Source organism: Myotis myotis, unplaced genomic scaffold, assembly GCF_014108235.1.
Source record: "Myotis myotis isolate mMyoMyo1 unplaced genomic scaffold, mMyoMyo1.p scaffold_m19_p_5, whole genome shotgun sequence".
NCBI classification, from domain to species: domain Eukaryota; kingdom Metazoa; phylum Chordata; class Mammalia; order Chiroptera; family Vespertilionidae; genus Myotis; species Myotis myotis.
In genome coordinates this window covers 19,527,699-19,549,988 of record NW_023416357.1, presented here as the reverse complement: position 1 = coordinate 19,549,988, position 22,290 = coordinate 19,527,699, and the positions used below count along the sequence as shown (strand labels likewise).

The 22,290-nt window shown below is 38.7% G+C and overlaps 1 protein-coding gene across 2 annotated transcripts in view; it reads left to right on the top strand.

Annotated features, from left to right (window-relative positions):
- CDH12 (cadherin 12) overlaps positions 1–22,290 on the top strand; it is a 723,975-nt gene that overhangs the window by 693,245 nt on the left and 8,440 nt on the right. For both annotated transcript variants that reach the window (XM_036310943.1, XM_036310944.1), the window contains 3 exons: positions 837–1,090; positions 13,798–13,934; positions 21,855–21,976. In XM_036310943.1, the coding sequence (XP_036166836.1) occupies positions 837–1,090; positions 13,798–13,934; positions 21,855–21,976 (513 nt within the window). The remainder of the gene's footprint in view (positions 1–836; positions 1,091–13,797; positions 13,935–21,854; positions 21,977–22,290) is intronic.

The following is a 22,290-nucleotide window of genomic DNA, read 5'->3' as shown; positions in this document are numbered from 1 at the left end:
AGAATAAAATATTTTCAGTTATTGGGAGCATAAAACTAATATTCAGGAAAAAAAGTGAATACAGGCAGTAATAAAGTTAAAATAGAGAATCAGTGAGTGACAAATGACTTCCAAATATATTTCACAGTTTTCTTTCATTTGATTATATATGCTCAAAAGCTTAATTATTGGTAAAAAAACATTTTGACAATGCCTAATAATTCTAGGGTCTAATAATTATATATTCAATGCTGAGAAAACAAAAGACTAAAACTATTTTCATAATTAACACTGTGCAAGTTTTGTAAATCTTGATACAGTCCTTTTTTAGTGAAAAGATCTACACATTTAAAAGTGTTTAATATAAAATTATATTTTTGTCGAAATAGGAAAATTAGTCCAAGAAAAAGAGACATACATTGTTATACCAAGTTTTTAAGTGGGATCTAAAGAGTATCTTTAATTACCCAGTTTCAATTTTGTGTTATAATTACTGCTAACTTCCACTAGATGTCAGCATTGTATAAGAGCAGAAAATAGTTCCCTTAAAAGTTGCTCTTTTGCTGTTTTAACCGCTCAGATAAAATGAACAAACCCTACTTAGCATGGATGTGAACGTATATGTCATTATTTATGTGTGCAACTGGTTATCTTTACAAGTTACCCAGCATCTTCTACAAGGGGGGGTGATTCTTTTCTTGAAACATCCCCTTACCCATTAAGTGTCAAGGACAGTGAATTATTGAAAACAGTACAATTTGCATTTGCTTGCAAACGACCTGAATGAAGCCTTGTCCACCATCTCTGAGCCTTTTATGTGAACGCACCTCCTCACGCTTGGTTTCTCCTCGCTACAGCCATTGGATTTTGAAACGAAGAAGGCGTACACTTTTAAAGTGGAAGCCTCCAACCTTCACCTTGACCACCGGTTTCACTCCGCGGGCCCCTTCAAAGACACGGCCACCGTGAAGATCAGCGTGCTGGACGTGGAGGAGCCGCCGGTCTTCAGCAAGCCGCTCTACACCATGGAGGTTTACGAAGACACCCCCGTTGGCACCATCATTGGCGCCGTCACTGCACAAGACCTCGATGTGGGCAGTAGTGCTGTTAGGTAAGATAAAACAACTTTTTTTTTTTCTGCAGAAAAAGAAATGAAAGCATTTAAAAAATACTTTGTCCAAACCTACAGGGAAATATAGTGGCTTCTCATTGATATTAGTGGAAAAGCCATAGGATTTGAACAAAAACCTCTGACAGTAAATCCTTGCAATGCCATTTGGTAGTGGTGTGATGTTGGACATGCCACTCAAGCTAACCGATCTCAACTTTCATCTCTAAAAGGGATTTAATAATACAACCTCAAAGGTTGATTCTCATGATTAATGATAGGATGTTTTACAGTGACTGGAATATAATAGGCATTGAATACATTTTTCTAATGTCTCTGCCTTTCACCCAAAGTCGTGTTTGAAAAACATTTGCAATCTGCAGTTCCTTTTCTCGCTGTCACAATTGTGTCTGCTGATGGAAGCACAGTTGGAGTCAGCCCTTGGATAAGTTGAATTATGGAATTTCTCAAAACCCAGACTTTGCCAGGAGCTTCTATTGACATACGGCTGTAGGGTAGTGAGTCAACAAAGCCATCAATGGAGTAAGAAAGTGTAAAAATCTCTCTCCCCATCCCCTCAAACCCATAAATTCCACATGCACTACTGAAACCTGGTGGGGTTTACCCATTTCCTCACTCATACATTGATCCTGAAATGTATTTTGAGACTTGTTCTAATTCAACTTTGCTTCTTATCTACCTTTAAAGTCCTTGCCACATGCCCACATACCACCTGCCTACACATAGTATACAAGACCATACCAAAGAAGCATTAAGTAGGCTTTTATAAAAAATCTAGAGGCCCGGTGCACAAAAATTTGTGCACTCGGAGGGGACGGGGGTCCCTCAGCCTGGCCTGTGCCCTCTCGCAGTCTGGGACCCCTCGGGAGATAACGACCTGCTGGCTTAGGCCTGCTCCTGGGTGGCAGAGGGCAGGCCCAATCCCTAGGTGCAGCCCCTGGTCAGGCTCAGAGCAGGGCCGATTTGGGGGTTGGGGCACCGCCCCCTGTCACACTCAAGGCTGGGTCGATGGGGAGGTTGCGGCGCCACCCCCTGTCATGCACAGAGCAGGGCCCATCGGGGGGGTTGGGGCTCCATACCCTGTCACACACAGAGCAGGGCCAATCAGTGGGTTGAGGCGCTCCCCCCTGTCACTCACAGAGCAGGGCCGATAGGGGAGTTGGGGCACCGCCCCCTGTCACACACAGAGCAGGGCGGATCAGGAGGTTGGGGTGCCACCACTGTCATACTCAGGGCAGGGCCGATGGGTGGGGGTTGGGGCACCGCCTCCTGTCACACACAGAGCAGGGCGGATCAGGAGGTTGGGGTGCCACCACTGTCATACTCAGAGCAGGGCCGATGGGTGGGGGTTGGGGCACCGCACCCTGTCACACACAGAGCCACAGGGCGATCAGGGGGTTGGGGAGCTCCCCCCTGTCACGCACAGAGCAGAGCCGATCAGGGGGTTGGGGCACCTTCCCCTGTCATGAACAGAGCAGGGCGGATAGGGAGGTTGTGGCCCCGACCCCTGTCACACACAGAGCCGCAGGGCGATCAGGGGGTTTGGGCACTGCCCCCTGTCATGCTGATCCCGGTGCTGGGAGGCCTCGCGGCTCCACTGATCCCAGTGCTGGGAGGCATATTACCCTTTTACTATATAGGATAGAGGCCTGGTCCACGTGTGGGGTCCGGCTGGTTTGCCCTGAAGGGTGTCCTGGATCAGGGTGGGGGTCCCGCTTGGGTGCCTGGCCAGCCTGGGTGAGAGGATGATGGCTCTTTGCATCTGGTCACACACCCTTTAGGGTGGGGGTCCCCACTGGGGGGCCTGGCCAGCCTGGGTGAGGGGCTGAGGGCCATTTTCAGGCTGGCGGGTGACTGAAGCTCCCAACCTGTCCTTTTTTCCTTTTTTTTTTTAATTCTGGGCCAGCTTTAGCTCTGAGGCTTGGCTCCAGCTATGAGACCTCCGCTGCTGAAAGCAGGTTTCTGGCCTTTGTTTACCTTCTGTATTTGAAACAATGTTGCAGTCCTGCTGGCTGAAGCCCGGGGTTTTGTTTAGCTTCTATATTTGTTACAATGTTGCTTAGAGTGCAGCTGAGTGGCCGGCAAGGCAGGCAGGGAAGCTTGGCTTCCTCCGTCACTGAAGCAAGCAAGCCTCCCTGTTCGTGTCAACTGCCTGGCTGCAGGACGCCATCTTGGCTGGCAGTTAATTTGTATATTGCCCTGATTAGCCAATGGGAAGGGTAGCGGTCGTATGCTAATTACCATGTTTCTCTTTTATTAGATAGGATACTTATGTTTTTTAAATCTTTATTTTTGAAAGTATTACATAAAAATGCAAAACACTACTCTATTATTATAGGGAAAATATACGGACATATATAGAATAAGATTTTATGCCATGGGGTAATTATTGATTTTAAAAAATGGATTAACCATAAAGCCATAGCCTCAACATATTCATAGCATATAGGAAAATCTCAGGAAATGTCTTGAGAGTGTGTAAGATCTGCTCTTTGTATTCATCTGAATCCATCCTCCAGAGTGGCTCAAATATGTTCCTTCTTGAAGCATATCTGTCTGTGATCAGAAGAGAACCCTAAAAAAAACATTTGTTTTGGGGAAAGGGAAGCAAATAGCAATTGCTGAGTGCCCTACATGTCAAGTCGAATGCTGGCTAATTTACTCATTGGGTTCAAGTTGTTGTTCTACACGTCCATATACCAACATGATTCACTTCCAGTTAAATGCCAGGAAACTATATTTATTACCAGCGTCTGTAGGGGCATTCTCAAGAATCTGCCATGTTAGTAGTTGTTATATACTAAGTCATTCATCAATCTTGTTCCTGAAGCCCCTGTTGATAATTATGAAAGCGGGAAATGTCCAGTAAGTACATTTACAGGTACTTTCAAGAATATAAACAGCTGCAGAAGAAATATTGAAGGTTGTAAAGGAAGTAATATGAAAGTAAATAAATATGGATTGAAACTCTCTATAGTGCAATAAATGAGGAGACTCTTGGGACATAGTGGACACATTATCTTGGAGAACATGCTAGGTTGTTTAAATTTACTGTATGCCCTGTTTTTGAGGACTGATAAAGCATGTTTATATCAAAATATTAATAAATTATGATTTAATTTAATACTTGAAAAGAAAAATCAGAGCGTCTATAAGTAAAAATTTACATTCGGTAAAGATAAGGTGAACATAACTCACTTTCAAATATAGGAAAGTGGTTAGAGTCAAGACCCTCCTGTGAGAAATAAAGGAAAGCTACATTTTAGAGAAACTCTCCATCTATAAATCCATTTTTTTTAATGTCACAGGAGCTAGTGTCTGACAAGTGCTATTTTATGTGAAATAAAGTAGTATCCCCAGTCTTCCTTCTAAAGGGTACTGACTCACTAAAGCTGTAGACACAGATGGATCCCCACGAGGGGTTGTCCAAAGATAAAACTGCCTTTGAGTCAATATGAAAGTTGTCTTTCTTCCATGTCCTTGGAGTAAACAATAAGCTTGAATCATCAGTTGAGGAAACACAGGGTATGAATCATCTTTTCTTGGTCTGAAAACATGTTTGTTGACTTAAGATTGATAGTAAAAATATGTTGTGCAAAATAAGCATCAAAATGTAAAACTACTTGATATATTTAGAGATGGTCTGTTTGTTTCATTTTATTTTGCTTAACTGTCTTTTCACAGGCTTATTTTGTGAGGTGTTTATTTGGGACTCTGCTATTCTATACTACTGAGTACTTACTAATGTAACTATTTTATCATCACTGCACACAGCAAAGAGCCAGAATGCAATGACATTAATCAAGGATTCAAAGAGTTTAGAAGCAGGGTTCAGTTAGTTGTAATGAATCCAAATAGCCCTTCTCTGATCTCTCCTGCCCAGCCCTTAATTTCCTTTTTTTTCATCTTGTAGAATTTTTACTCAATGTTATTTTGTATTAGTTTCAGGTGTACAGCATAGTAGTTAGAACAATCATATCCTTTACAAAGTGATCCCCCCCCCTCCAGTGTTTCAAGTAACCACCTGCATCATACATAGCTATTACAATATTATTGATCATGTTACGTATACTGTACTTTACATCCCAATGACTATTTTGTAACTACCAGTTTTTACTTCTTAATTTCTTTACCTCTTTTACCTGGTCCCCGAATGCCTCTTCTCTCTGGCAATCATTAATTCATCCTCTGTGTCTATGAGTTAGTTTCTATTTTGTTTGTTAGCTCATTTTCTTCTTTAGTTCCCACATATAAATTAAATCATGTGGCATTTGTCTTTCTCTGTCTGACTTATTTTGCTTATCATGATACCTTCTACATCCATCCAGCCATCAAATACGGAAAGATTTCATTCTTTTTTATTTTATTTTTATTTATTTATTTATTTTTTTATTGCTTAAAGTATTACAAAGGGTATTACATATGCGTCCTTTTTTTCCCCCCCGCCCTTGACAGTCCCCTAGCCTCCCCTATCCCCCAGTGTCTTATGTCCATTGGTTATGCTTATATGCATGCATACAAGTCCTTTGGTTGATCTCTTACCCCCCTATTCCATTATATATATGTACCACTATCTTTAATCAACTCATCTACCAATGGGCACTTCGGTGGCTTCCATATTTGGGCTATAATTAATGTTGCAATGAACATAGGACTGCATATATTCTCCTGAATTACTGTTTTGGGTTTCTTAAACTTTGCATTTGGAAGGATGTAATATTCAAATATATCTCTAAAGAAAGATAAATATATCAGAATCAAATATTTATTAAAATTATGCGTTGTATTTTTATTTCCCTCCAATTGCTTAAGCTTTCCTCATTTATTATTGAGAGGAGTTAGAATTAGGATTAGGCAGACAGGGCAAGGGGTGAAAGGAAGGAGGAAATAAGGACGTGACCTTTGGAGCCAGCTAGAACTGTTACAGGATTCCAGGGCAGGACAAACATGGAAACTGCACAGAAAAGTTAAAACAAGGCCAAACAGCGTGGGCAATTTGCAGCCAGCTTGTAACTAACAAACCATTATCTTCCCCAACCAAGGACACCGGAGCAAATAGCTAAAAAACAACAACAACAAAAAACCCACAAAACTACCTGATGAGAGAATGCAGAAAGGGAGGGGGGAAGGGGAAAGAAAAAAAGGGCCATTTTACCCTCTAAGCAGAGAAGCCAGCAGTCTCGAGGCTTGGCAAGATAAAGTTGCCAGGTCGTTTCATGAATCCTGGGGAAGCCACAACAAAGTAAATGAAGGGACCTTGAGAATTAATCTGTACCCAAACAGTCAGCAGAGGAATTTTGAGATCATGGACAGGAGGGTGTATGATGCCTCGGGCCCCCACCCAGCCTGCTCTTCATATTAGCTGAGAGCCCGTCGGTGCTTCATAAGCCAGATGTACAGGTTCACTTGCTTTGCTGTTGCTTTTTTTTCAATAAAAGTGCATGCTTTAATTGTTTTAACAAATTGGCTTTTCACAACGCAGTCAGGGTCTCTCATATAAATTCCTGTATATGAGAAGACGAGCATCAAGGTTGGGGACAGCCCTTTCCCACTGGCTCAAGGGGCTGTCCTGTCCAGTCACACTTCTCTGATGTCGGTGAGAAGTGCCTATAACAGTATCACTTTTTAACAAATGAATATTTCCTACTGTGACCTGAATCATTATTCCTACATCTTTATAGCTTTAAAGAGTGAGATGTAATATTTTCAGAAAAACTATACCTTCAGATATGTTTTACAAAATGTGTCTTAGAATTGAGTTGGGTCAAAGTTAGTTTTTCCATGAAATGTGAGAAAGTTATTAGGAAAAAAAATTAAGAGAAATGCTTACCTAATAAAGAGAATAATTTTTAAAAGCACTTCTGAAAACTAATTTATAGAAAAGTAATAAAATTGTACTCTGTCAAGTAGCCTATACAGATTAAGTTAATATTTTAATTTTTGATTTCTGTTCAATTGTTAAAACAGGTTTCTTAGCAACAGTTACTACACATACATCTCCAAATTACAGATTTGCTTCATTTTATATAGGTCATGAACACTTTTTTTGTTTTTTTATTTGAATCTGATATTTCATCTACTCATCAAATAAGTATAATTTAAAGTCTGTATTTAAGGATTTTGCTCATGTAAGCAGGTGAGTTAGGCCAAACTAGAGCTTTCATGTTATACTCTGGTGATTAGTTTTAATTAAAATATCATTCTACCCTAAGATTTAATGTGGACTGTCACAAAACCAAGGTACACATTGGTGGTTCACTCTGAAGGTATACATCTTAAAGATTATCTAGACATTTTAGAACTGAGTCATATATTCTCTGAATTGTCCAGGAAATGTAAGGGAGGTTCCATTGATGTTTCTATCTCTCTCTCTCCCTCTCCCTTCCTCTCTGAAATCAATAAAAATCTATATTTACTGATGATCATTTCTTATAAATATCAACTCATTGCTATATTGGGAAAATTATCACAATAAAAAATGGTGGTTGTCTCACATTTACCATTCAGTCAGGCACCGAGATGAGTCACATAAAGGCAGGACTTCAGGAAAATGCCAGGACCTAGTCCTAGACCTATAGTCTTGGAGTCTGACCAGCTGTGGGAAGATGCTGAAGATGTACCGCTGAGTGGAAAATGTTCAAATAAGTTTCAGGTAACTCCCGAAAAAGGCAGTGAGCTTTCTGGGGGAATAACATCTGGAGGAAAGAAGGTATCAAACCTCACAAAATGACAGAGGTCAAAATTAGATGCCAGCAAATAGTGAATGAGAGCAGAGCAAAAGCACCACAGTGTGGAATTGGGCTGGATATTGGTGCTCATGGTTTCTGCTTCTGGGGATTGTGTGGGAGCTTTGTGACTCAGGTATTTTAAAGTTGAAGGCTGTGTATGGTCCTACTTGGTTCCAGAACTAAGCAAACATTTGTATGGTAGGAATATTTTGGGGGAAGGTCATACACCATTATTAATAATGTGGACAGAGAGAGAAAGAAAATAATACATATCTCTCTCTCTCTCTCTCTCTCTCTCTCTCTCTCTCTCTCTCTCTCCCTCTCTCTCTCTCACACACACACACACACACACACACACACACAATTCTATGCCAAAGCATATTTCTCTTATCTCATTTCATCTCTACAAGAACTCACTATTGCACAGTTTGATGGATATTGTTTTCCAAATATTATAGGAGACAAAGAGAACAGGCATTAGGGGGAAATTTCTAACCTGATTGCTCAAGGTAAGTGAAGGAATTAGTATATCACTCTAGTTCTGTCTGTTCAGAAAGTCAGCATCTTTATGTGTTATTTCACTGCCTCTCAATGGTGGTTGATTTATAGAATCAAATTCTATGTCAGTGTTAGACTGAACTAAATACATGAATTTGCTTACTAAAGTTGCAAGATAATTGGATTTGGATTGATACATGTGTAGAAGCATTAAAAAAATAGACACAGCATTTTACGTATACATGAATTTTTTAATGTTTCCAAGAAAAACTTAGTTACAATAAAAAATAACATGTGTACAGTGATTGATTGTACAAAGATATATTTCTTTTTTAATCAGCTTTGTAAATTATAACATTGCTGTAAGTTATAATTAACTAGATGTAAGGTGATTAATTGTCTGAATTTTGTCTGGGATTGAAGAGTTTTCTGGGATTTAGTGTTTTCAGTATGAAAACGAAGAAAGTCCTTAAGAAACCAAAAGTAGATGATTGTCCTAAAGAATACATTCTTAAAACCCTAAATGCATTGCTTTGAAGGAGAAATATTTAGCTCTTAGGTAGGTAGAGAAAATAAAATCTGTGCATTGAACTTAATATAGTATTTAAGTAACAGCATTCAATTTTGAGGTAGATTTTGGCAAGTATAAGGCAGTTTATATACTTTCTGTGCACATGGTTGTCTTTCTTCCCCAAGGCCCTTTGAATTTCCTGAGACTAGCTTTATTCATCTCTGTGTTGCCAAGGATCTGGGATGTTATTTTGCAGACACTTCCCAGTGAAACAAACATAAATGGTGAAAATTATATTTTTAAAATTATTTAAAAATAAAAATCTACCATTTACTGTCCCTGGAAATTTTCTAAAAGCAATAGTAAATGGAAGAAATATTTACTGAAGAAAATCTACTAAAACATTTTAAGAATGGCAGGAGACTGCGGCACATGACACAGGACCTGAGCCCTGCCTCCCACTCCCATCTCCCAACTCAGCTGGATGGAAAACCCACACTGGCCTGATGTGGTTGAGAAAACATGACTCCTTTGCCCTCAGCTCCCAATGAGATGTAACATCTTACCTGCGGGGCAGGGTTTCTCATCCCCCCAACTCTGAGTCTCAGCAGACAAATTCCTGTGAGTGTGGTTGGGAGGAGGGCTGCTCACTTCCCCCACCCAACCCTGCTGGAAAGACACAGGCTCTACCCCTGGCAGGCAGATGATATGGGGCCCAATCACTCACTCCATTTTGCTAGTTCCTGGGAAGCCAAAAGGAAATCACCCTCTGCCTTCACCCATGCCTGGAACAGTGACTCTGAGAATTTCCCAGGGTTATAAGACGAACATAAGAATAGAAAATTCAGCCTAGCTAGCGTGGCTCAGTGGTTGAGCATTGACCTATGAACCAGTAGGTTCAAGCAGTTCAATTTCCGGTGAGGGCACATGCCTGGGTTGCAGTGTGGGGCGTGCAGGAGGCAGCCCATCAATGATTCTCTCTCATCATTGATGTTTCTATCTCTCTCTCTCCCTCTCCCTTCCTCTCTGAAATCAATAAAAATCTATATTTAAAAAAAGAATAGAGAACTCAGAAGATCTTCTGAAGATACTTGTTTTTCTTTATTTTTTAGCTTTAATAGACATAAAATTATAAACAGCAATAATTATAACAATGTTTTATTGGGCTTTTGAATATATAGATGTAATATAGATAAAATGTATGTAAACATATGTATACATATATACTTAATAGAAGATAGCTACATAGAAATAAAATTTCTATATTTGACTAGAATTAAACTAATATGAATAAAAATACAATGTTAAGCTTTATATAATAAAACCCAGAGCAGACACTAAGATATTATTGAAATAGGTTATGAAAAAATAATTTTATATTTGTAAAGTGATAATTTATTGGAGTGCTTGGAGAGAGTATGTTTGTAACGGTCAGAACAAGATTGCTGTTAGAAAACAGTAATTGAAAAGTATTGTGCCCTAACTGGTTCTGATCAGTGCACAGAGCATCGGCTTGCAGATTGAAGGGTCCGGGTTCCAATACCGTCAAGGGCACATGCCTGAGTTGCGGGCTCGATTCCCAGTAGGGGTGTGCAAGAGGTAGCCAATCAATGTCACTCTCTCATCATTGATGTTTCTATCTCTCTCTCCTCCCTTTCTCTCTGAAATCAATAAAAATATTTAATTTAAAAAAAGAAAAGCATTGCATTCCATGCAAAGAAAAGGAGATAGGTTTCATTCTATATGGGTAATAGTAATTGCATCTCAGCATTGACAAGTACTTTCAGAATCTCAAACCATGCTTAAATTTGTTCTACTCCATCTGCACCAAGCATTTGGTCAATTTTTCATTACTCATGGTGCTTACTGTTCCCTGAGGATACTCGTTATGACCTTGGGCAGCTCTGACATGTCTTTGTTACATTTATCTGAATAATTTCTATAGATTCAATGCCCCTGTCTTATCTCTATTCCACTGGAATGTGACAAGTAAATCTAACACCTGCTTTACGTCAGCATCCTTATGAAGTCAAAGGCAGCTGGCATGTCCTTCTGTCTCCTTCTTTCAGCCTGCATATCCCTAGTTATTTCAAGTACTTCTCATAACCCATTGAATCAATCTCTTTATACCCCTTTATACCCTTGTCTCTCAGCAAGATTCTGGTATACAAGGTAATGCTTACAGTCTGGTCACCTTAAAATACACCTGACACTGAACAGGATGCCTTTCCATCACAAAGCCACTCACAACATACCTACATTCCTTCTGATTGGGACAATTTAGACAGGCCAATTCAACTCATAGGCACATCTTCCGGGGACGGGGGACATGTGTGGAAACCAGAGCACCTAGAGAAAACCCATGCAGACAGGGAGAGAAGTGCAAAATCCCCACACACATGGCCCTTGCCGGCATCAATTCTGTTTTCTCATCTATGTTAAAACAAAATGGCATGGAGCAAAACAGTGACACTGCCCATTTGTCTATACTGGATATTACCAGTATTTTAAATTTTCACAAATCTTTAAAACACAGTAGAAAAAAATAAAATAAATATAACCACAATGACCATTAAAAGGCCTTAACTTTTAATCCATACCCTAATTATACCCTTTGATAGTGTTCATTTCCCACAGGATCATAGCCCATCTCCTTATTATAACTCATGACTTAAATCACCTACCTTTTTTCAAGTTATTGTGCCTCTCAGATATGTTTCCATAATTCCCAACAACTTGTAGTCAGTTTCCTAACACAAACTCCATGGCTTTGCTAAACTCCTTTTGAAACTTCCTGAAAAACCTTTCTGCCTCTCCTCACTTTGTCTGCCTCACTCTTCTCCTCAAAAATTCCTTTACCATCTTCCAATATCAGCCAAACATCACCTGCAGGAAAGTCTGCCTGAACCAATAGGCTTGAACTGCATGTCTTTTCGTGGCACTCTCTAATGTCTTCTTTGTTCTTTTAGCAGATGTTGAAATCTGTTGATATGTGTCTATCCAACAAGACTCTTCATTGGTGGGATGGTACTTTATTAAAATAATATGCCTCAATCCTAGTATGAGGTCTAAAACATAGTGGACACTGAGCAAATATTTGTTAAATTGTACAAATGAACACAATCTACACCAACATTCTTCCAAAAATGCTACAGTCATGAAAGAGATTCCATAGCAATTTTCTCCTTAATTTAGGCATGGACTCTACTGAGTAAAGGCTCTGAAAAGGGCTACTTTGAGAAATGCTCTCTTGTCCAGAAAAGATTATGTGATAGAGAGAATTAAACTCATTATACCCTGTACTCCCTGACTTTCAAATGTGCCTTAACTTCATTTATGGTTTTTGAGAACATTCTTATGAGACAGGATACAACATTGATATCATTAGACATCAATGCATTCTCACCCCTCAAATCAACAAGAGAATTGTCAAAGGCAGATTAACAGCATGACTCCTACGCTGATCCTATAATTCTCAGCTATCTTCTGGTTCAGAAATAAGTTTCTAAGAAATATTGACAAGAATTATAAATCTCATCTACGGTAGAAAGGCAAAGTAATTTTGATTTAGCACCAAAATGACATCCAAATGCCCTAGTTTCCAATGACCAGTTTGCCTGCTATTTTGAAACAGGTACCTTAACAAACTGACTATGATGAACAAATAGATCACTTCCTTTGGCCTGGTGATTGAGATGGGCTAATTATGAAGATGCCATCTGCTTTCACCCATGGTTTGTAGTGGCCTTGCTTTGATTCAGCTGGCCAGAATAATGGTGATAAATATATGGTGCATTGAGCCTTTTGGTTAGCAAAGCCCTATCATGTACAATGTTTATTTAGAATTGGTACTACTCTATAATAATAATTATAAGGAAAAACATTGATGACCTGATTCAAATATCAGCTCTAAAACTTTCTAACTAGGTGAACTTGGGAGAATTTCTTAATGTCTCCCTGCTTCAGTTTCCTCATATATGAAATGGGAAGATTAATAATACTCACTTTTAGGGCTTTTGTGGGGTTTTAATAAATATACATACATACATATTTGGAACAATGTCAAATACATGGTAAAATTTCAAAATGTTTATTATTATGATTGAAAATATAAGTTTGAATATATATATATATATATATATATATATATATATATATGTGTGTGTGTGTGTGTGTGTGTGTGTGTGTGTGTGTGTGCGTGCGCTCCACTATATTTCTCTCATTACCTAAAGATTTATATAAATTCAATGTCTGTTTTTTGTTTTTTGTTTTTCTTGGATTTTTTAGTCCAGTAGCTAAAATAGCAGTGTCTGTTATTACCAAGAAGGTTAGCTAATAAAGAAGATTAAAAAGGTAGTATTAACCAAGGTCACTGTTTTTTTTAAAGGTGTCCAGATTTATAGAACAATAAATAACAATGGCCCTTTTATATGTGTTTGGGGAAAAGATTTCTGTGCATTTGCCACATTGTCAGTTTAAAAATGTCCTCTCAATTTCCTTAATATGATGCCCTTTTCCCTATCTGTGAATACAAAGATTCTACTTCTGCTCTGGCCGAAGTTCCTTGCAGCTGTTTCCAGATGTCTCTCCCACCCCCAGCTCTTCCCAAAGCCACCATTAAGGGATTTTTTACGGCTCGAAAAAGTTTTAATATTCAGCAGGTTAAGGAAACCCATGGTCAGCTTCAGAATTTTCGTCTCTGCTGAGCTTTCAAGGTGTCAAGACCCTAAAATAATATGAACAGCAGGAGCACTAAATCTTTCATTATTTCCCCTTTCCCCTTGAGCATACTGACTTTGCAATAAAGAAGCTGTCATTTACACTCTTCTTTATTGCAAGGTGGGTAATAGCTACAGGGAGAAAAAATAAGGAACTGTGTCAAGTTAGCCTGACTGCCGTTATGATTAATGTGTAATCATTGTGCATTTGCATCTCCTCCTTTTTATATACAGGTACTTCATAGACTGGAAGAGTGATGGGGACAGCTACTTTACAATCGATGGAACCGAAGGAACCATTGCCACTAATGAATTGCTAGATAGAGAAAGCACGGCACAGTATAATTTCTCCATAATTGCGCGTAAAGTTAGTAAGTATGGCATAGACGGACTCGGTGTTATACTGCAGCTTTTGGATTTAACACTCTTAAACGAGTCCCTGCTGAGGTGTTTTTCATTTTTGGACTGACAGCTGAGTGGTCTCCTGGGGAAACTCCGAAAGCTGTTCCTTTCCCTCAGAGCGTCAGTCCGGAGAGGTTGTGACAGCTGCCAGCGAGCCCTGTTTGCAGGATTGCATGAAAATCCAGCGCTGCATTTCATTGTGGGACCTCATCCCTTTCCCCGCTGCACCCTCAAAATCTCACCAGACCCCCCCACTTCTCTTCCACATCAGATCCCCCTATATGATTGGGAGCTTCATTGGCCAGGCAGCAGGAAGTAATTATAAAATCACCCATTCTGAAATATTTTCTGAAATTGAAGACTGCATTTTAAAAATCACCCCTCTTCCTTCTCTATGCTTTCATTAGAATCTAATTTGTAAATGAATATCACTGTGGAATACATAGGAGTATTAAGTATTCTTCTTCAAGGAGTCACTCAGAATCTAAAGGATGGTTACAAATGACTGCTTGAGTTGATTCCTGCCTGGACCAGAAGAGAATCCCCAGGACTGAGTGATTATAGGTCTTCTTTGTTTGGCTGGATGATCAAGGGTATTATCACAACTTCCTAAGGTAACAGATTAGGTGTGCATGGTGCCATCTGGCTATCAGTACAGCCGTTTGCAACAAAAGTGTATCTTTCCAGCCCTTCTGCTTATGATCTCTTGAAAGATTTGGGGAAATCCCTTCTGAGTATCATCCATTTTGTTTCAGGCCTATTTAATTTTGTTCATGTGATACAAATACTTAGGCAGCTAATTTCACCTCTCAGGTGTGTGTGGGGGGGCGGGGGGCGGAGAGGGGGGGCAAGAGCTGGCTGTGAATGTTTCTGTTTGAGGGGTTTTTGATCAATCTCAGCTCACTGGGGGGTAAATAAGAAACACTTTTGTTTATCTTCAGCAACTGCTTCAAAACATGAATAATCAGACACCTATTCCCAGGCCTTGGTGAGGTCTTTAGCACATTTCCTTCCCTTCAGGTTATTCTAATTACTAAAGGTAAGCCTAACAGAAACGTCAATGTAGCTTCTGCCTTGTACCTTGGAACAGTGACCTGTCATGTGAGAAGGCTGGCTACCCTGAAGCTACCACACTAGAGAGGCCAGTGCTCAGGCTGACCATCCAAGGTCAGCTCCACCTTCTAACCATACCTGCCCGTGTTCTGGAAGTGTGAGTGAAACCTGGAACCTCTAGTCCAGGCCATTTGCTAGCTGAATACGGCAACGTAACTGCTGTCGCTACCATGTGAAATGCAATCTATTACCCAGCCAAAGCCTGCCCAGATTCTTACCCACACAATTGTGAGAAATACGAAAAGTGTAATTATTTCAAGCAACTACACGTTGGGGCCATTTGTTTTACGCAGCAGATAGATAACGGCAGAACTCAATGACACTATAAATTAGAACCGTGATTCTTTGCTTGTGGGAATAGATTCTCTAGTCCGTTAGAGTGGAAAAGAGATAGGGAGATAAAAATGCACAAATCTCCCTTATCTGTCCCCATATAGTGTTTGGTCTCCACTGCCTCTATGACTGAAATGGATTGGCAGTAAGGCAGTTGCCCAAATACTGTCTTCTCCTGTGATTTTTTTTTTTAATTATTTAATGCTGCTGGTGGTGGTTGGAAGGGAGGGAGTATCTCTCATTCCATCTGCATAGGAACTTGATATGGCCACCAGCAGAAGACCTTACAGCCTTTTAATTCCAGCATCCCCTTGTGGAACAGGCAGTCTTCTTTGGTGATTTAATAGCATAATTTTTCAATGTCAGCTCCTTTCTGCTGTACTAACTTGACCCTGAGGAAATTCACACATCTTTGTCATGCTAAGTAGGCACATTACAGGCTACTCTTCTACTGCATCCTTCTTCTGCCATCCCCTGCCCTCCTTGCTCAGTTAGGCTCTGAACACAGATGATCCAGTCTGCGCAGAGATATTATCAGCAGAACAGACCGCCAGTCTCCCCTTTGGAGTCCCCGCCCCCATCCTCTTTGTTTTCCCCGAAACCTCCTTTCACACTTGTCATCTTTCCTCCCTCCAGTATCACATCCTGTCACAGTTACATATGCTATTCTGCATTACTTTCTTTTTTTTTTAATATATTTTTTATTGATTAAGATATTACATATGTGTCCTTGTCCCCACGTTACCCTCTACCCCCCACCCCCCCACCCCCGCTCATGCCCTCACCCCCCCGTTGTCCATGTCCATTGATTAGGCTATATGCTGCATATAAGTCCTTTGGTTGATCTTCCCCCTTACCCCCACCTCCCCTACCCTTCCTCCAAGTCCCGACAGTCCAATCAATGCCTCTCCGTCTCTGATCAGTCCTTGTTCATCAGCTTATGTTGTTCATTATATTCCACAAATGAGTGAGATCCTGTGGTATTTATCCGCTCTCAAGTTCCATCCATGCTGTGGCAAATGGTAAGAGTTCCTTTTTCTTCATTCAACCAGAATGTTGGGGGCAGTTTAACCATGTTGTACATTAGCTTTTGTTTCCTAAGATGTTTGTCAATATAGTGAAAAAATGAGTTGTCTAAGATATTGAGTATAGGACTTGGACATAGTGACAGCTGACCAGAGGCAGTCTCTTCTATTCATCAAAGCCATAGTATCCATAGATTACTATTAGGATACTGTCCAATCTAACCTAAACCTTCTTATAAATGCACACACAAAACTTGTGCATGTTTTTTGAAGTAGGAGTACCTTAACTCCAGGTGAAAGTGTGGATAGTGCATTGATCACCTGTATTGTAGCTCTAGAGGATGCCTTTCTTCCCAATGGCTACCCAGGCCATAAAACCATCATCATGCTATAAGGCACTTGTAGGAGCATGCCTGGCACCTAAATCAGAGTGTTGAGCTTCAACTATTTGGGAAATGCAAGGAGGCTATGGATCCTTATAGTGGAAGCAAGGGCCATTGATCCTCAAAGACTTAGATTTTTCAAACATAGGGAATGCTATTTTTAATATTATTAATATAATTAGGGCACATGCTGGCCCACTGAGTTAGTATTTACTTAAATGAAAATTAGGAGACCCAAGTGTGTGGAGTGTCATAAATTATGTTGGCCCTTACTGGAACATATGCAGAACTGTGACTTACACCCATAATCAATCAATCTATCTATCTATCTATCTATCTATCTATCTATCTATCTATCTATCTATCTATCATCTCTATCTATCTATACAGAATATAGGAGTAAGCTAACATTTCTAAAATCTCTATCTACCCCTGGTCTAGTCTAGTATTTATTTAAACACTACTGTGTGGATGGATTTTAGAACCCTTGATAAGTCTGCTGGGGTAAACACTGTATTTCTGTGTGAAAAATAAAGAGGCTAAACACATACCCTGCATTAATTAAATATTCTGCAATAAGAAGAGCTTACTGTGGCCCTGGCCAGTTTTTCTCAGTGGTTAGCATGTTGGCCCACAGCTTCCAGGTCAAGGGCATGTACCTCAGTTGCAGGTTCCCCACCCCTGGTCAAGGCCATGCAGAAGGCAACAAATCAAAGTGTCTCTCTCACGTTGATGTTTCTCCTCTCCCCCTCCCCACTCCCTTCTATTCTCTCTAGAAATCATCCTCAGGTGAGGATTTAAAAAAAGAAAAAGAAAAAGAATAGCTTATTCTGGGCTTTATTTTGCTTGAATTCACAGAGTTTAAAAGTAAACTTTATTCATATTCTTATGCATAAGGCTATTTTCATTGATTGAACTAGCCAGCTGAGCAGAAAACTATCATCATACTGAATGACTGAGAAATAAATAGCCCATACTTGCCCTGCCAAGAAGAACAAAATTGTATAAATATACCTTATTGCAGATTGAACTAGCATATGTTAGTCCCTGTATCTTCTATAAAAACTCTCAGGTGAAATGAAATGGTACAATGATTGAACAACTTCCAATTAATTAAAAAGCAGTCATTAATCAGTGTTGCTATAGTTGGGGATCCAAATAATTTTATTAGAGTTCTAGTAATTCTTTTATGCGTTACTACTTTGCTGTTTTTATTATGCTAATCTTGAGACTTTTTAAAGAGACAGAAGCTCCAAAAATTCACTTCATTCAAATTATCAGAAATTTTCAACATGAAAATATTTCTATTTTTTTTGCTATTACTATAATACATATCATTAAGGAATATAACTAAGAATAATTACATTAGAACCCTAGAACATGTTTTATATAATTGTAAAATAAACAGATGATACCAAAGATAATTCTTTTCTTAGTCATGTAATTATCTGGATGATAATGGATTAGTTCCAGTTATTGTGGGATAGGTCAAAAATCAGTGAATTAACTTAGGAAATACTATATTTGGAGGAAATTTTCTATGTATACATATCATTATGAGTTGTGATTGCATTGTTAGTTAATTATTTTTTCAGTCTATTTGGCATATAAATCTATCTTGTTATAAATTCTTTTTAATTCAATATAATGCAAGTGATATGATTTTCATATGTACAGAAAAATCAAACTTTAGGCTTACTATTTTTCAGGCTCAACATTAATTTATACATTTGTTTTTATAAACTTTCATACAATATCATATTACATGCAAAGCACTATTTGTTTTGGGTTATGGAAAACTAAGACTGAAGTCTATTATTGAGAATAGTAAAGTTTAGAAGTAGTTAGAAGTTAACTAAAATAAAGAATTTTAATAAACTATAACTATACAAATTATGCTGAATTATAGAGACTTCAGATTTAAGTGTGCTCTCATATAACCTCCAGGTGGAGGTTGCAAAAGATGACTAGGGAGCAAAACAGTGGAATCAGTCATATGAATAGTAACTCTTAGAGTGCAGATGACTTTTGAGAACTTAATATAACCATTGATTTTAATTCTAGATTAACGTTATTTTTTCCCTTCTATTGTTCAAATAATTGCCCTCTCTTTCTTTTCATGGATACCTTACTTTACATGTGAGTCTAGGTTTTTTATCTACTGTTCTGTAATTTCCTCCCCCCCTTCCAAGTAACTATATGAAACTATTTTGTATTTTCAAAGAAAGGGAAGTTTGATTTATACTAGTACAGTATTGGCAACATTTCAGTAGTACTTGTAAGAGTAACACTTTGAAGAGAGAATCACTTCATTTATATAATTTATATAACGGTAAAAGTTCATACCCTTTCATAAAGTCTTGCAATGTATCATTTACATGGAAATAATAATCATTAACACCAATATAATCATAAACTTAATTTAGAAATGATACCATTTTTCTCCACTATTATATGCTGTGTAAATATAATGGAATTCAAATTTATGTTGTAATACCTTATATTTTATTTTAGACTTACTCAACTGCTTATGGTATACTACCCTAATTAAACTGCAACAGTACTTTAAATCAGTATAATTGCTCCATCAAAATCACATATACAATGGTAATGCTACTCTTATTTTTCTTTTTCTTAATTAGTATCCAATTTTCTTAGGAAATTAAACTACATGATGAGATTTTCACCTGAAGGTTGAAATTTGGATTTAAATAAAAGGGTATATACAGAAAATTCATCTTAAACATCACATACCAAAAATGGAATGCAAAACTAGGCAACATTTTTACATGGAAAATTTATTGACATCATGCACTATATTTTATTTTATTCATTTGTAAAATAGATGATCACAATAACCTTAGCAATCTTCTCAGGTATGAAGTTCTTAATATTAAGGACATCATCATATATGTCTCTTATGCCCAGGATGTCATACTCTGCAACAAATGGATATGTTCATAATTAATAAATAAATTGATTGGCTTTGTACTTGTGGGAAATAAATAATGTTACACCTTAAATGAAGATATTTATATCATAACATTTATTTTTTCAGCAAATTTATACTTATAATGAATATAAAAGTGCCCGTGACATTTTACTACTTATTTCTTTATTTACTTATTTATTGCTACATATTTGTGTTCAGTGCATAAGGTTCACAAAGAAAAAATATTCATCAGATGGGCTTCAAACAAGGTAAACTAGCAATAAGAATAGCATGTTGTAATGTTAATATGGAAAATAAGCAAGACATTATACTTTCACACAGAAAGGTATGAGGGAAATCCTCACTGTATGATGTGTTTTTCATTGATTCTAGAGAGAGAGGAAGGGAGAGGGAGAGAGAGACAGAGAAACATCGATTGGTTGCCTCCCAAACACACCCCAGCAGGGACTGAACCACAACCTGGCTATGTGCCCTGACAGGTAATCCAACCCATGACCCTTTGGTGCATGGCACAGCACTCTAACCAACTGAGTCATCAGCAAGTAATTTACTTTTACATCCTTACATCTGTTTAATTTTTATTTATAAAAAGCCACCTCTCTTTCATTCTCTTTGTCATTTATCATCATTCTTTCCAGGAGAAATCTTTTTGAGAGAGTTATTTAAATATGTAAATGATTCTAACCAATAATGTTTTAATTATGTGGACACAACTGCCGGGGTCCTGCCCCAGCAGGTCCAGGGGTCCCCAAAGGTGTGGACGGAGTCGGCGAAGAAGGAATGACATGGAGACAGCGTTCAGTTGATCAGCAGGCTAGCCAGGATCTCCAGCCAAGTTCTGGTCTGGATCTCCAGAGAGGTTCTGCTTAGGATCTCCTGCCAGGGTCTGTGTCCATGTTCTCTTGCTAGGTTCTCCAGCCAGGTTCTGTAGCCATGTTCCCTTGCTAGATTCTCCAGCCAGGTTCTGTCCAGGTTCTCCAGCCAGGTTCAGTCACCAGGTTCTAGTCAGGTTCTCTTGCCAATTTCTGTAGTCAGGTTCAGTGCAGGATCTTTTGCCATTTTCTCTCCATCGAAGTTCTGTCTGTGTAGGTTCCTTCTTCTGAGTTCTGTCTTCTTCGTTCTGTGTTCTGAGTTCTGCATTCTAAGTTCTGAGTTCTAAGTTCTGGGTCTTACTGTCTTGTTGCATCTGTATTTATACCAGTTGATTCAATCCTATCAATCTCTATTACAAAGGTTAGGGCGTTTCTTATCTTCATTCCAGGGAGTAAAGATTATGTAGCTTAAGCACGATTGTCTGTAGTTAAAGTGATTAATTACCCACCTGGCACTTAGTTAAGAGGTTTTATTCCCTCCCTAACTTCAGGGGAAAATCCCTACCTGGGGAAACAACCTTTCTCAGAGAGGAGACCTTGGTTAAAACACATAGTGCCAAGAAGGTGAGCAAACATATTAAGAACAATATGCCATATATGCCAGGTCCCTTGAAACAGCAAGGATGGACCGGCTCCCGGCACACAACATAAAAAATGTGTGTTTTATCCAGTGAAAACTATTACTATTGGTGATTGGTTCTATGAACTAACCCTGGTCGGATGTTGACCCTCATGATCAGGGGTCCGCAAACTACGGCCCGCGGGCCACATGCAAATACAAATATTGTATGTGTTCCCGTTTTGTTTTTTTACTTCAAAATAAGATATGTGCAGTGTGCATAGGAATTTGTTCATAGTTTTTTTTTAAACTATAGTCCGGCCCTCCAACGGTCTGAGGGACAGTGAACTCGCCCCCTGTTTAAAAGGTTTGAGGACCCTTGCTCATGATAAACTAACAGCTAAAAGGTTGGCCTTACTTTGGTGGTGAGTTTCAGGATTACACACTGGTGTAGTGCACTGGTAGTTCTCTGAGAATGAAACATTGGTACCTCATTTACTCATCTCTTTCTTATTTATACTCAGTACAACACCTCAGTGGGTCATTGGGATTCCAAATAAAGGCTGAATTAAAAAAAAATATGCTATTTTCAGTATAAGCAATAACTGACCAGATTTTTTAATTATCTTTTCTCTTTTTATATTTTAACAGGTAACACATTATTAACCAGCAAAGTCAGCATATTGATTAATGTCCTAGATGTCAATGAATTTCCACCAGAAATAGCTGTGCCGCATGAAACTTCTGTTTGTGAAAATGCCAAACCAGGACAGGTATCTTATCAATATTGTTAATTAGGAGTGTATAAAGGCCTATTACATGCATGTGCTTTAGGTTGTAAGACCATACATGAATATGTACACACACAGTAATGAAAGTTTCTGTCAAAGTCTTCGGATTTATGTTGGTGATCATGGGCCTCCAGGTTTTTTTCTATCTTGTTATAAATGAATGAATGAGTGACTGAATGAGTAAAATACAATAATGGTTATCAGGCATAAACAGATAAGTATATTTCATGAAAAAAAAATTATGACTAAACCAATCTGTGCACCTAGGTTCCAAAAGAAAAAATATGTTGGTATCC